Source organism: Plutella xylostella, chromosome 4 (genome assembly GCF_932276165.1).
Source record: "Plutella xylostella chromosome 4, ilPluXylo3.1, whole genome shotgun sequence".
Taxonomy (NCBI): domain Eukaryota; kingdom Metazoa; phylum Arthropoda; class Insecta; order Lepidoptera; family Plutellidae; genus Plutella; species Plutella xylostella.
This window is the reverse complement of record NC_063984.1, coordinates 8,202,001-8,213,681: the sequence shown is the minus strand read 5'-3', so window position 1 is coordinate 8,213,681 and position 11,681 is coordinate 8,202,001. Positions and strand designations below refer to the sequence as shown.

Here is an 11,681-nt window from a genome sequence, read left to right as displayed (position 1 = left end):
CGGACAATTATGTGATCATCTGTATTTTTTACTGAGCATACTGTAGACGTCGTCGATAATACAGTCTTTCCTTACCAAGAAGAATTAATTTCTCCGAGTACCTACCTAAACCTTATACTGACCCTGGGTAGTCAGCGAATGACGCTCTTGTGTTTATCAGCGACAAGGAGAAGTAGGCTGGGTACGCCCTGGGTATACTTATACAAAGCTGAATTATAAACTTAGAAATCGGCATTTATAGGTTAGCAAATCAAAACAAAAACGAAATCGCCTTAACATTCCCACGGCTCACCACACGAAGTTCCTAATTTCATCAATTAATTAAAATCCACCAATCAAGGTACGTTCCCACGGACTGATATCTCCCAATCACGCAACATCTTCATTTCTTTTTTATTAGATTAATACTCCCCTTGTCTGTGGACGATCCCTTTCGAATTTGGAAGCTTTTGTTTTTGGGGTGAGCGTGAAATAGCGAGCGGTTAGCCCGTCATTATGACACTATAGTTGCTATTTGTTAGACAATGGATGAAAATATGAAGGGTCACTGCTCACCTCAAGGCAATGCGGTTATTGGTAGTTTACATTTCAATTCCTTCAATATAAAATATCTGAATCTTAGTTTAATCTAACCCTGAATAAATTTATTTAACTCTAGTTATAGTCTATATAAGAAAATATTATCCAGACTAGATAAGTTACTCTATGGTATCATAGAGTGCTACTCAAAAAATCTACGCAAACCCAGCAATAAATATAAATTTAACGCTATTAGAACACAATAGCGTCTGCGAGAGGTAGCCTCGTGTCGCCGTGAGTGGAACATGAAGCAATTTGTATAATATTGTTGTAAATCAATCGCCTCCATGCAAATTTTGTATATTTAATGCAGAAAACCCCTCATTTATGCAAAACGGTTCCGTTGATAACATTGGAACGGGTTGAAATTGACACAGTTGTGTCATCCCATATTATAGGAAGTCAGGCTAACAATAGAAATTGAATAATCATAACTTTAGAAACTATTTCGTCTTTCTTACTAAACTAGTAGTTTTTTGACTTAAGTACCGTGAGTAATATTTGCTAAACGTTTTAAATGTAATACCTGCCATGTACCTATTTTATTACTAATTATATACTTATACATTATTATAAGTAATTTTACATTCAGTAGATAGGTTCTCTAGACTGCCGCTTACTTTTAATAGAAAATCTATAGCATCAATCTTTGATTCCCGACTCTTATAAAAATCCTTTTTTTACCAAGTTATCATAAACATAGGCAATAAACCGAAACAGTTGTCGTAGCGCGTGTTGAATGTTAAAAGCTTGCGCGTGCGCCCGCATCCAGCAGATAACGAACGAACATAAATTACTTAGGAAAAACACCTTTCACAACACTAGCGAGCATGTTTATTAAATGACACATTTTACCTTGTATCGATTACTTTTTCAAGGTATTAACGTATCTGTTGGGGAAAACTTGTGAGTGGGAAGGTATTGCATTTTTTGCTGTGGTTTCATTGACATATTATTCCATATTTAGAGGTATATCCATCCATATATTTTATATCATATACGTTCCTACTACAGCTTATCATAAGTAGTATTCCCTGGTGAGTGTGGAGGTTCTGTACCTGAGCCGGTAGCACGAACAATTTAAGATCTGTAAAATAGAAAAGTCATATGCTTCATACACGACAGAAAGCGTTTTAAAGTGCCGATATTTAACGATAGTCCGTTCATAAGCTTGCTTGAACTTAAACATTTTCGAGAGCTTTCGTGCTCCCAGCTCTTTGGTACGCAGTACCCTAACGTCTTAAGCCTTTTTTTCTAAAGGATCTACATACGCGTCGTCATCTACTTAGACCTTGGCAACTTTGCCGTACTGTGATCGTCTTAAGCATGGACCATTTTCTATTTATTGAAGCAGGTGATTTTACCTTTAGCACCACCGCTATGTAAATTTTCTACTTTATCTACCTACTCGTTCCCTTAGTTTATATTTCAACTATATAGGTATACGCAATCGTCACCAACTGCAGACGAACAGTAACGCAATTAAACCTCCATCTGGTTCGACCATGACGAACGTCCTTTCATGTTACATACGATTGCGCATTTTGCAAATCCATCGACAACGGCCGAGTCAATCATAGTCCCATTTGTAGGCGACAGTTGCGGGGGCGTATTTACAAATCCCGAATCAAACAACAATTAACCCTCTTTCATGTCCAGTGGGTCGCGTATTTGTTTAATTCGATCCTTTGTTTGAGGTGCGCTTATGTGGAAGCGTTGTCCCCTGTGGGGCACAATGCAGATGAACTGATTTCGAAAGGGTTTAACGTGTGTTGTCGCCAACATGAATACCTGTGCTTGATTTCAATTTGGTTCTCATTGTTTGGTGTTTGAAGGAGGTTTTGGATTGATATAGCTAGTCGATATTCATCGTAGATAAAGGGTATTTCCCTTAGTTGTGCATTAGCAGACGAAACAATCATTAAGTAATATCACTAAGTTTTTAATCTAATTTAGCCAATATGCGCCCAACGGCAACGTTATCCAATATTCCTCTCTTAGAAAGCACCACCACAGCAAGTTATACTCCCTGTAAACAACCCAACAATGAAGCCAGATCGTAATTCAGCCTACTTCAGCTAAACCGCTGAAACTCTGCCCAGCCACTGTTAGTTTCAGGAGTTTCAGCCAAAAGTCGACACAATACAAAGTCAAACTTCCCAACTACCTACTCATGTTTGAATCTATACTTCTACCCCTATGTATAAGGATATGCTGTACAATGTCTACCTACATCCATGCGTTGGTCTTCAGGTTTCGGAGCTCATATTAAAATGTGTATTTATTAATGTACCTAATATATCCCCATAATGAGTACTAATTAACATATTAGGTATAATCAAAATGATACACTCCGTATACTTTTATGTATAAACCACCTCCACATATTTTACATAAGTACTCAATTTAACGACTATGAGAGTGTCCCACGCTATTTTTTCTGCTCAGGGTGCCTATTGAGACCTATGAAATATGTTCAACTGGAAACTAAACAAAATCAGCGTTAAGTACGTAAGTATATAAATTATATTTATTTTTAAAAAGTTGATATCTATCGGAAAATCAAAGTAAGTATGTATGTTAAAACTTAACCAATAAAGGATGCATCTTAATTTCGTTGGAGTCCCGAAACCAGAATTGAATTCAATTTCGCAAATGGATCAGTTCCGCCGGATGTCCTGATGACTCAATGTGTTCAAGCCTCTTTTGTTTAGGCAACAATTTAAGGCCACTTGTACACCCATGTGTGATGTTGGCACTTGGCTTCCTATCTACCTATCCGTAGGTACTAATTTGTATCTATCTATTATTTGGAATATGTCTAAAAAGCTTGATAAAGTAAAGCTCAATGCAGTGCTTACCTTGTTACTGATATGTACAAGGAGAAGGGCTCCATAAACTTTAGAACGTACTCGAATGGTAAAACCAGACATCAAAGAACCCAAATAATTTGCAATACCGCTGTTGCCAAAACATTGCAAGGGATTATCTTTAAACAGATTATTTTAATACCTACCTACCGTTCAAGGAACTACAACTGGTTGAAACAGGCCGAAAATTATCCTACCCCTGTAAGCAGCTTTCCTACACCCAGTTGGCCCCTAATCCGGCACCGCCACAAACTATAATCAGCCCAATTTTTATTAATCTCTTCTTTGTGACCGCTTCTTTATTGCTATAAGATAAAAAGAAACAAAGACGGAATTTAAAACAAAACAATAAAGGCAATAAATACGGCAACTTTTGGGACAGGTTCCTTTGCGGATCATTTTTGTAGCGCGGATTATAAGCGGGCATCTTTCTATAGAAACAAAGTGTGGATTTCTAAAAACAATGACGTTGAATCGGGAATTGGTTTAACTTTTGACGGTGTCGCCGGAGTTTGCACTTGTTTTAAAGGATTATTATGTTGGTTTTGAAAATTTTAATCGGCTTATCGTTTTCTTAGCGATTTTGCCGATTTTCAAACGGTAGCTACCTATAATGTAGAAATTATTTGATTAATAATTAATTATTAGATCGGTTAAGTAAAATAATAATATTATAAAAGAGTAACCTCGTGTAAGATTGAACTATCCTATACATCGATATTTCACTAAACTCAGCTCTTACAATGTCACTATAAGTAAGTACCTACCTGCCTACATCAGAATTTGAAATATTTCAGTGCCTATCTTTTTATATAAGTAGGTACTACCGATACGCCATATTCAGTGAACTGAATAGATTAAATATTACGCATAACTTAAGAATAATGCGGGTCATAACTTAATTAGTTAGGTATTGGTAGGAATCAGATTACATAATTAGTTAGATATACTTTTTTTAACAGAGACATCGGTATTTATAAAACTTACAAACCATTTGTTAGAGACAGCTAGATAAACATGAATTTCGTCTCTGTGTCTGTCAAAATACGTGTTGGTGTACCTAATTACCTATCACGTTAACGCTTTGCAAGGCTTTTGTAAACTGTCTGTTAGTTCTTTGATTACAGGGGCTATTTATTAAGAGTACCTATTGTAGCCATAGGTGATAGACATTGAAAAGATTTTTGATTCATAGTCACAAATAAACGTCTTACTTGTCTAAGAGAACGTCGAAAGACCATATTTTTCGGTCAGACTTTTATAGCTTTCAGGAACTAAGAAATAACATGGCCACTCCTCAACCCTCAACATCAATAAGTAAGTATTGCCAATGACTTTTTTCTTTTTTTGTTGCAGCTTCGGCAACGGTCGGTAACGGGCTAACGGCCGGCCCGCATCTCACACCCTCGACGCTGCGCAACGCAACGACCATGGGTAAAACTGCGTCAACTTTATACTAATGCCATAGTTTAATACCCTATATGCATAGGTAGGTACAGGGCAGATGTAATGCATGGTGGGAAAATTTTGCTGGCATTACGCTTTTGTTTTATGCAATGTAAAATTTTCGTTTTTTTTATGGTTTAGGGGAAAATTGCGGATGACTTTTTGTAAAGTATTCCCATAGGAGTTCAGGAATAAAAAATAGCCTAGATCTACCTATAGGTCTGTTAATCCTACCTACAGTATCTTAGCACTTTTAGCTTCTTACATCTTGAAATGCACCAGCCGTTTTTTTCGTGATAGAGTAACAAACATCCATATTCATCCGTTCATCCAAACTTTCAATATATTATTAGCTTATTAATAGTTAATTATCAACCTGTAAATGATATAGATAGATGTAGATGTTTCGTTACTATGATGTTCTCATAATTATCTCTAAATGAAGAAACGTAGATCTAGATTCTAGACGAACTGGAAAGCTAAGCCATGCATGTTGTGTTTTCGAGGAAAGTTTTTTTTATGATCTGAGGTATTTAGGTGATAGCAAGACAAACCATTTTATATTATAGAACCATCCAAATACCTACATAGGTACTGGATAGTCACTTAGACAGTGAGTAAGTACATACTCCCCCGAAAAATAAAATCCCTAATATTTAGAAGCAGCAGGTATCTATATCACCTTTAGTAATTATGGTCTAGAATAAACAGAACCAATCGTTTATCAAATAGGTAAGTACAGCAACAGCGAAATTTCCCAACGCAAAATTTCCTCTTGACAAACACGTTACACAATTCAGATTGGTCGTGGCAAAACTTATTCCTGCCATGTGATTGGCCGTTGGGTGGAGCTTAGATTAAACAACGGTTGCGATTGGCTGGCCCGGTAATACCAGTTTGACTGGAGTGGGGGCCGATCAACCCTCGATGTTTATTTTTGATGCTTAACTTTTGCTCAGTAAGCTATAAGCTTTTAAACTGAGTGCATGCGTAGTACGGATAGTTTTATTTTACACGCAAAAACATACATACCTGTAAAGATTTTGCAATATACCTAATTAATAATTATTTTGTGAAGACCTTTATAACTTATATCTTATCTTGTGTTTATAAATTACGGACTGTGTGAAAACTTGGAACTGAGTTGAAAGTGCAATGTTTTAGAGCTTTTTATGTTGCTGTCTAACTGAAGGAAAGGATTATTTCGGAGATGGTTGTTCTGTAAGTATTGTTGTTGCTGTTTATTATTATTTATTGTTTTGTGTATTGAAATGTTAGTAGGTGTATGCTATGAGTAGGTACGTAACCAAAATTTGATAGGTACCTACAACGTTAGCATATGCTTTTAACGTTTTACTTAATTACACAAAACGAGTCATAATAAGTCATCCCTAGTAAGTACCTAAGTAAAATGACGTATCTCATTAGGCACTTAATAATATTTCGTGGACAATTACCTAGGTACGATTACTACTAAATCTATTTACTTGAAGATGATTAAATAATGCATTAAAAACATGATAAATTAAACAACTCACACTAAAAGTTACAAACTTCTAACAAATGAACTCGAGTGCTACGAAATTTTCGTAGCACTAAAATGTCCAAGCTTGCGTAGTCATTTCGTAGCATCTTGTATTTTTATATTTTTGAAAAAATTATAATTATAATCTTTCAATTACGCAAAAAATATTTATTTAGGCACTAGGCAATTCCGATCTTAACAGCATTTGGCACAGGAGATTCTTATGGGCGAGGCCTAGCCTATTAGATGCGTATCGAGTATTTTGTCTCTTGCACTTCATTGGCCGGTAATAGACGCTTAGGGCAATCGCTTGCAACAATATGTTTCCCGAAGAAAGCTGAAGTAAACGAATTAATTATCGGATTATTACTTTCAGTTAAATCAATCATTATTATTAATAACCTCTTATGAATGAGGCATAGATGCATATAAGTGGAATATGTGCTTCCACCTGCACTCGGGAAGACTTACTCCAGGCCAACCAGAATGCTATCAAAGTTGCTTCTTTTTGGTCTGGACAAATTCGCATGTTCACTGACACGAAAGAAGAAGAAATGGAATAATCAGAACCGGATTGTTTAAAATCCAATTAGAATCTTGCATTGAGACTGAAATCAGTTTTCTCGACTTATTACATTGCTGATGCTGTTTCAAATTTGAATTATTAATGAATTAGAAATATTAGAATAGATTCTAGATGTTAAGATAACAACAAACTATTTAATAACTGTATCACAAATGGATACCGTGGAAGCCTATGCGACCGATAAATTAGGGTCATCGTTGTATTAAAAATTTGGTTTTTATTTAAAGTTTATTGGAAACCAATTGTAAAATTATCTGACACGTACAAAATATGCAGAATCAACGATAGCTGTTACAGGCAATGATTTTCCATGCGTAAAACGTAATATACCTATTACCTACATAGTACCTAGGCACTTCGGTAGGTGGGTATGTACATACTCGTACCTACATAATGTTTCGTAATACTTCATTTATTTAACTGTGATAGCTTGGGTTACCTAGTTGCATTTTTAGGGAAATCTTCATATTATAAAAATTAAAACATAGTTAATCTTTCGGATTGTCTACGCAGCAAGTATTATTAATTTCTGTATAAATAGTACCTCTAGGTCTACATTCCCTCGTCCCTCGCACAGTCAAACGCAGTGGCGTTGGGGAAGGTGCGAGGGCTTCAATTGCCTTTAATTGAACTTCATTGAGCTGCTGCGCTCTATGCGCTCCTGGTACCTACATCGGAGCTATTTGTAAACAAACTTTATAAGGAATTTCTGTACCACCTTTTAAAGGATTTAAGAAATTACTGCATGCATTAGATGCATATATATGATGCAAATATACATAGGTACTACCTAGGACCTACCTACCATTTAGTAGGCTACATAGAACAACACGGAGTCAATGAGTAGGCTATGTATAGGAACCATTTGCCGTGACTGGAAAAATATGAATAAAACAAATGCAAGTTTTCAAACATATCACATCCGATAACTATAAGATGGGTTCCGCTCATCTGGCATAATCTTTATTGACCAAAACTCATTTCGCATAACTCGAATGGTCTAAACTTTTTTGGCCGAACCATCACTTTGCCAAGACTTATGTGGCATAAGGCTCGTTTCGTCTAAAACTCTTTAGGCACAATCTTTAAACACCTAAGTTTCGTTTGCTCAAATTTATGTTCGTCTATACCTATGTATAATCTTGTTTCTCCTTATGTTATCTTAATAAATAATATATTAAGTATGTAGTAAATGTACAAATTGTGGTATTTTTCTCCTACATCCCGAAAATCACGATATTGTATGATCAAAAAATCGAAAGTTAACGACCAATATAATTATTACAAACCCCATGAGATCGAAACCCAAAAATAGGTGCGACGACGAGCAAAGCGAGGAGGAGCGTGTTAGGTGCACATGTTCATCAAAACCAAAGCGGAGCGCAGCGAAGCGGAGCGGAGCGTTTTCCAAACAGCGGAAACAATACAAGGCACCAGTTTGCGCTATGTAGGGAGACGCTCCGTCAAAGTTAAAGCCAAACGAATATTATTACTTTGTATAAACCTATGCCATAGCATTATTAGGCTATTCAAGATTTGGCCATACCATTATTAGGCTAAACAATGTTATGCGAAATAACTTTTTACTAAACGAGATTTATGCCATACGATTTTCGGCGAAACGAGACTTTGACCAAACGTTACTATGCAATATGAGATTCGGCAAATAAATATTAGACCAAAAAAGGTAGAACCCTATAAGATAGATATATTCCTGCGACATGTCGCGACAGTCTCAAGCTCAGGACCCTCCCCCTACATTATCAATGGACTTCCTTCTCTAGAAATCTCTCCAGTGGAGCGGTTTATTTACCGACGATCGTTCGTCGGCACACAAAGTTGTTTAACCAATTAAGGCCTCCCCCAGACGTCTGGCAATTGGCTCAATGAGACCGAGAGGGGAGAAAGCACAAGCTTGTAAGGAATGTCGGCGATGGCCCCCGTTTTAAAAATGTTTTCAAGGAATATATCGTGATGTTTTGTTACGTTTACGCCATTAAATTTTAGGTTCGGTTTTATCTCATTCGGTAATATTTCGGCTTAATTCAATGCCCAACAAAATACCTACGTACTTAGATATATCATAATATTATTCTATAAATACCAAGACAGGCATTTTTCTACCTATACCTATTTACATAGCTTCTACAACAAAATCTGCAATATGCACATCTCTAAACTAAGTATAATATCTTGTAGGTATCTGAGTATTCGTTATATCTCACCCGAACCCCATTTTCTCAACAGAAGCAGTCGCGCGGACATGTCTGAGGGCCAGTCGACCCCAGAGTGGGACATCAACGACGCCGTCGTGCCGCGGGTCACCAGCTTCGACCCCTTCAGCGAGTGGTGCGACGGCCACGTGAGACGCATATACCCCCCGGCATGCGAGGAAGCGAGACGGCACGCGTCGGGCTGGGCTATGAGGAACACCAATAACCACAACGTGCATATTCTTAAGAAGAGCTGTCTTGGTGTGCTAGTGTGCTCCGTGCGGTGCCGTCTGCCTGATGGGTCCAGAGTGCATTTGAGGCCAGCGATATGCGATAAGGCGCGGAAAAAACAGCAAGGTAAATATAAAAACTATCTGTTTAGAAACAAAACAAACAAGAATTATTTAGTGTATGCTTTTACTGTGTTTTATAAATTGTTATGTATTTTTGTTTTTTTGTGTACAATAAAGTGTTTAATAATAATAATAAGAATTATTTAATAATGACGGGTACCCAAATGGGTAGGTATTATGAAAGAGTCGAGTCCATCAATGATTGAAAACTTTAGAATAACGCAATATAATAGTAATAAGGTAGTTACAGTGATTATTTGCTCAGTGGTTACTTGTAAAACACGTAGTCTAACGTAGCAATAATGTCCACAGGAAAGCCATGTCCGAACCGCATGTGCAACGGGGGCCGCCTGGAGGTTCAACCCTGCCGCGGCCACTGCGGGTACCCCGTCACGCACTTCTGGAGACACACGGACCACGCCATCTTCTTCCAAGCTAAAGGAGCCCATGACCATCCAAGACCTGAGGCTAAGGGGGCCAGTGAAGTGAGGCGATCGCTTGGTGCCGGACGAAGGGTTAGAGGATTAGCGCTGATGTTGGCTCGGGAATCCGCACTAGCTGATAAAATGACCTCGCTGAAGCCAGAGAAACAAACGCAGAAGGTCAACCCTCCGCAGCCGCCGCCGCTCATTCCTGATGGCCAGAGAGGTAAGGAACAATCTTATTGGTTTTTTTTTTCAGATTCATTTATGAATTTTCTAATTTAATTGAAGTTTAGTGATTAAAAACTAATAGTGATGTTTTTTTCCAGGTATGACATGCACATGCGGTCCCTTCGAGTGCGGGTGTCGGTGGCGCGCGGAGGCGGCGGCCGAGGCGTACGCGCCCTCTTGGACGCCCCCCGAGCCGGCGTACCCCGCGTACGCGCCCCCCGCCCCCGCCGCCCTGCCCTACGACCCCGCCGCCCTGCCCACCGACGACATCTTCCATCCCGAAGAGATCTTCCAGCTAGACCAACCTATCCGAATGGAATTCCCTCACATTGAACAAACGCCGTTAGAATCGCCCCCTACGTTCGCGGAGCTCAGTGGAGACTCGAGATCGGAGGACTCGTACTGGTTCGAGTGGCAGGGCGCGGCGGGCTCCGAGTCGAGCGAGGCGCCGTCGCCCGAGCTGTTCGGCCACGGCTACCAGCAGGCCGAGGCGTACTGCGAGCAACAGAACTACTCCACACAAGCCTACTACCCTGAAGAAGCCCAGTACTACGGCATGGAATGTTCGAGAACCTCGCCGGTGTTGGAGACGAGCGATCAGCGGTACTATAGGTGGAACCAGGAGTGCGGGCCCAGCGCGGAGCCGCAGTGGGGCTACTCCGACTGCGCGTTCACGGCGCCGCAGGGAGCCGAGTGTCGGGAGTACGACATGCAGCAGCAGACTGTGAACGCGTTCAGCGCGCTCACCTACAATTGATGTGCGAATGTTAGTTTAGTGCCTAAGTCGTTTTGTAAATATTCCGTTGTACATATGTGATAGCTTATAGTTGTAAAAAATAAATGATTTTTCCTATTCTGTGTGCTGTTTAATTTATATATGGTATTATTAGAGTTGTAGAGTTCGTGAGGGAAAATAAAACCATCGATGTGTACAAAATCATCTATTTTGTATTGTATATAAAACTTTACACATTAAAATTGTCAATTTTACAATTTTCTTAGCTAACGATAAAATTGGTCACTACAAAATAGTCCATTAAGCTGTCACTCAGTAATATAACTATTATGCAAACTGCTGACACAAAAGTATGTTGCGTAAAACTGATTTTAGAGTAGGTGAAAAGTCAATCAAACGACGGAGATTTTTAAAAGAACATCTTGCAAACCAAACCTAATCTTAACCAAAAACAAACACTGCGTCCAGCACAACAATCCAATATTAATATTGAGATAACATTACAGACTTAATTTTAAACTGCGCAAGTAATTGTATTCGACGATCACAATATTATACGGTATTATAATAATAATAAACAAGTATTTACAAGAATCACCGTGGACGTGCGGTCCCGCGTCACACTGCATTTGTTACCGTGAACATCTATGAAACAACACTATAGTCTGTTTTTTAATCTCAGATATTAAATTGTCAGATTCTGAACGGTTAATCAACAGT

The 11,681-nt window shown here is 38.5% G+C and overlaps 1 protein-coding gene across 1 annotated transcript; it reads left to right on the top strand.

Moving 5' to 3' along the window:
- The first annotated feature begins 5,869 nt into the window (after window positions 1-5,869).
- LOC105388929 lies at window positions 5,870-11,081 on the top strand. Its single transcript, XM_038120913.2, has 4 exons — window positions 5,870-6,116; window positions 9,254-9,576; window positions 9,885-10,220; window positions 10,324-11,081. The coding sequence occupies exons 1-4, from the start codon at window positions 6,106-6,108 to the stop codon at window positions 10,980-10,982; spliced, it is 1,329 nt and encodes a 442-aa protein (XP_037976841.2). The 5' UTR covers window positions 5,870-6,105; the 3' UTR covers window positions 10,983-11,081.
- The last annotated feature ends 600 nt before the right edge of the window (window positions 11,082-11,681 follow it).

Excerpts from the sequence above, each read along its gene's own strand:
- LOC105388929 (XM_038120913.2), top strand. Across the intron at positions 9,577-9,884 it reads GGCGCGGAAAAAACAGCAAG|GAAAGCCATGTCCGAACCGC; the intron begins GTAAATATAAAA and ends TAATGTCCACAG. Across the intron at positions 10,221-10,323 it reads CATTCCTGATGGCCAGAGAG|GTATGACATGCACATGCGGT; the intron begins GTAAGGAACAAT and ends GTTTTTTTCCAG.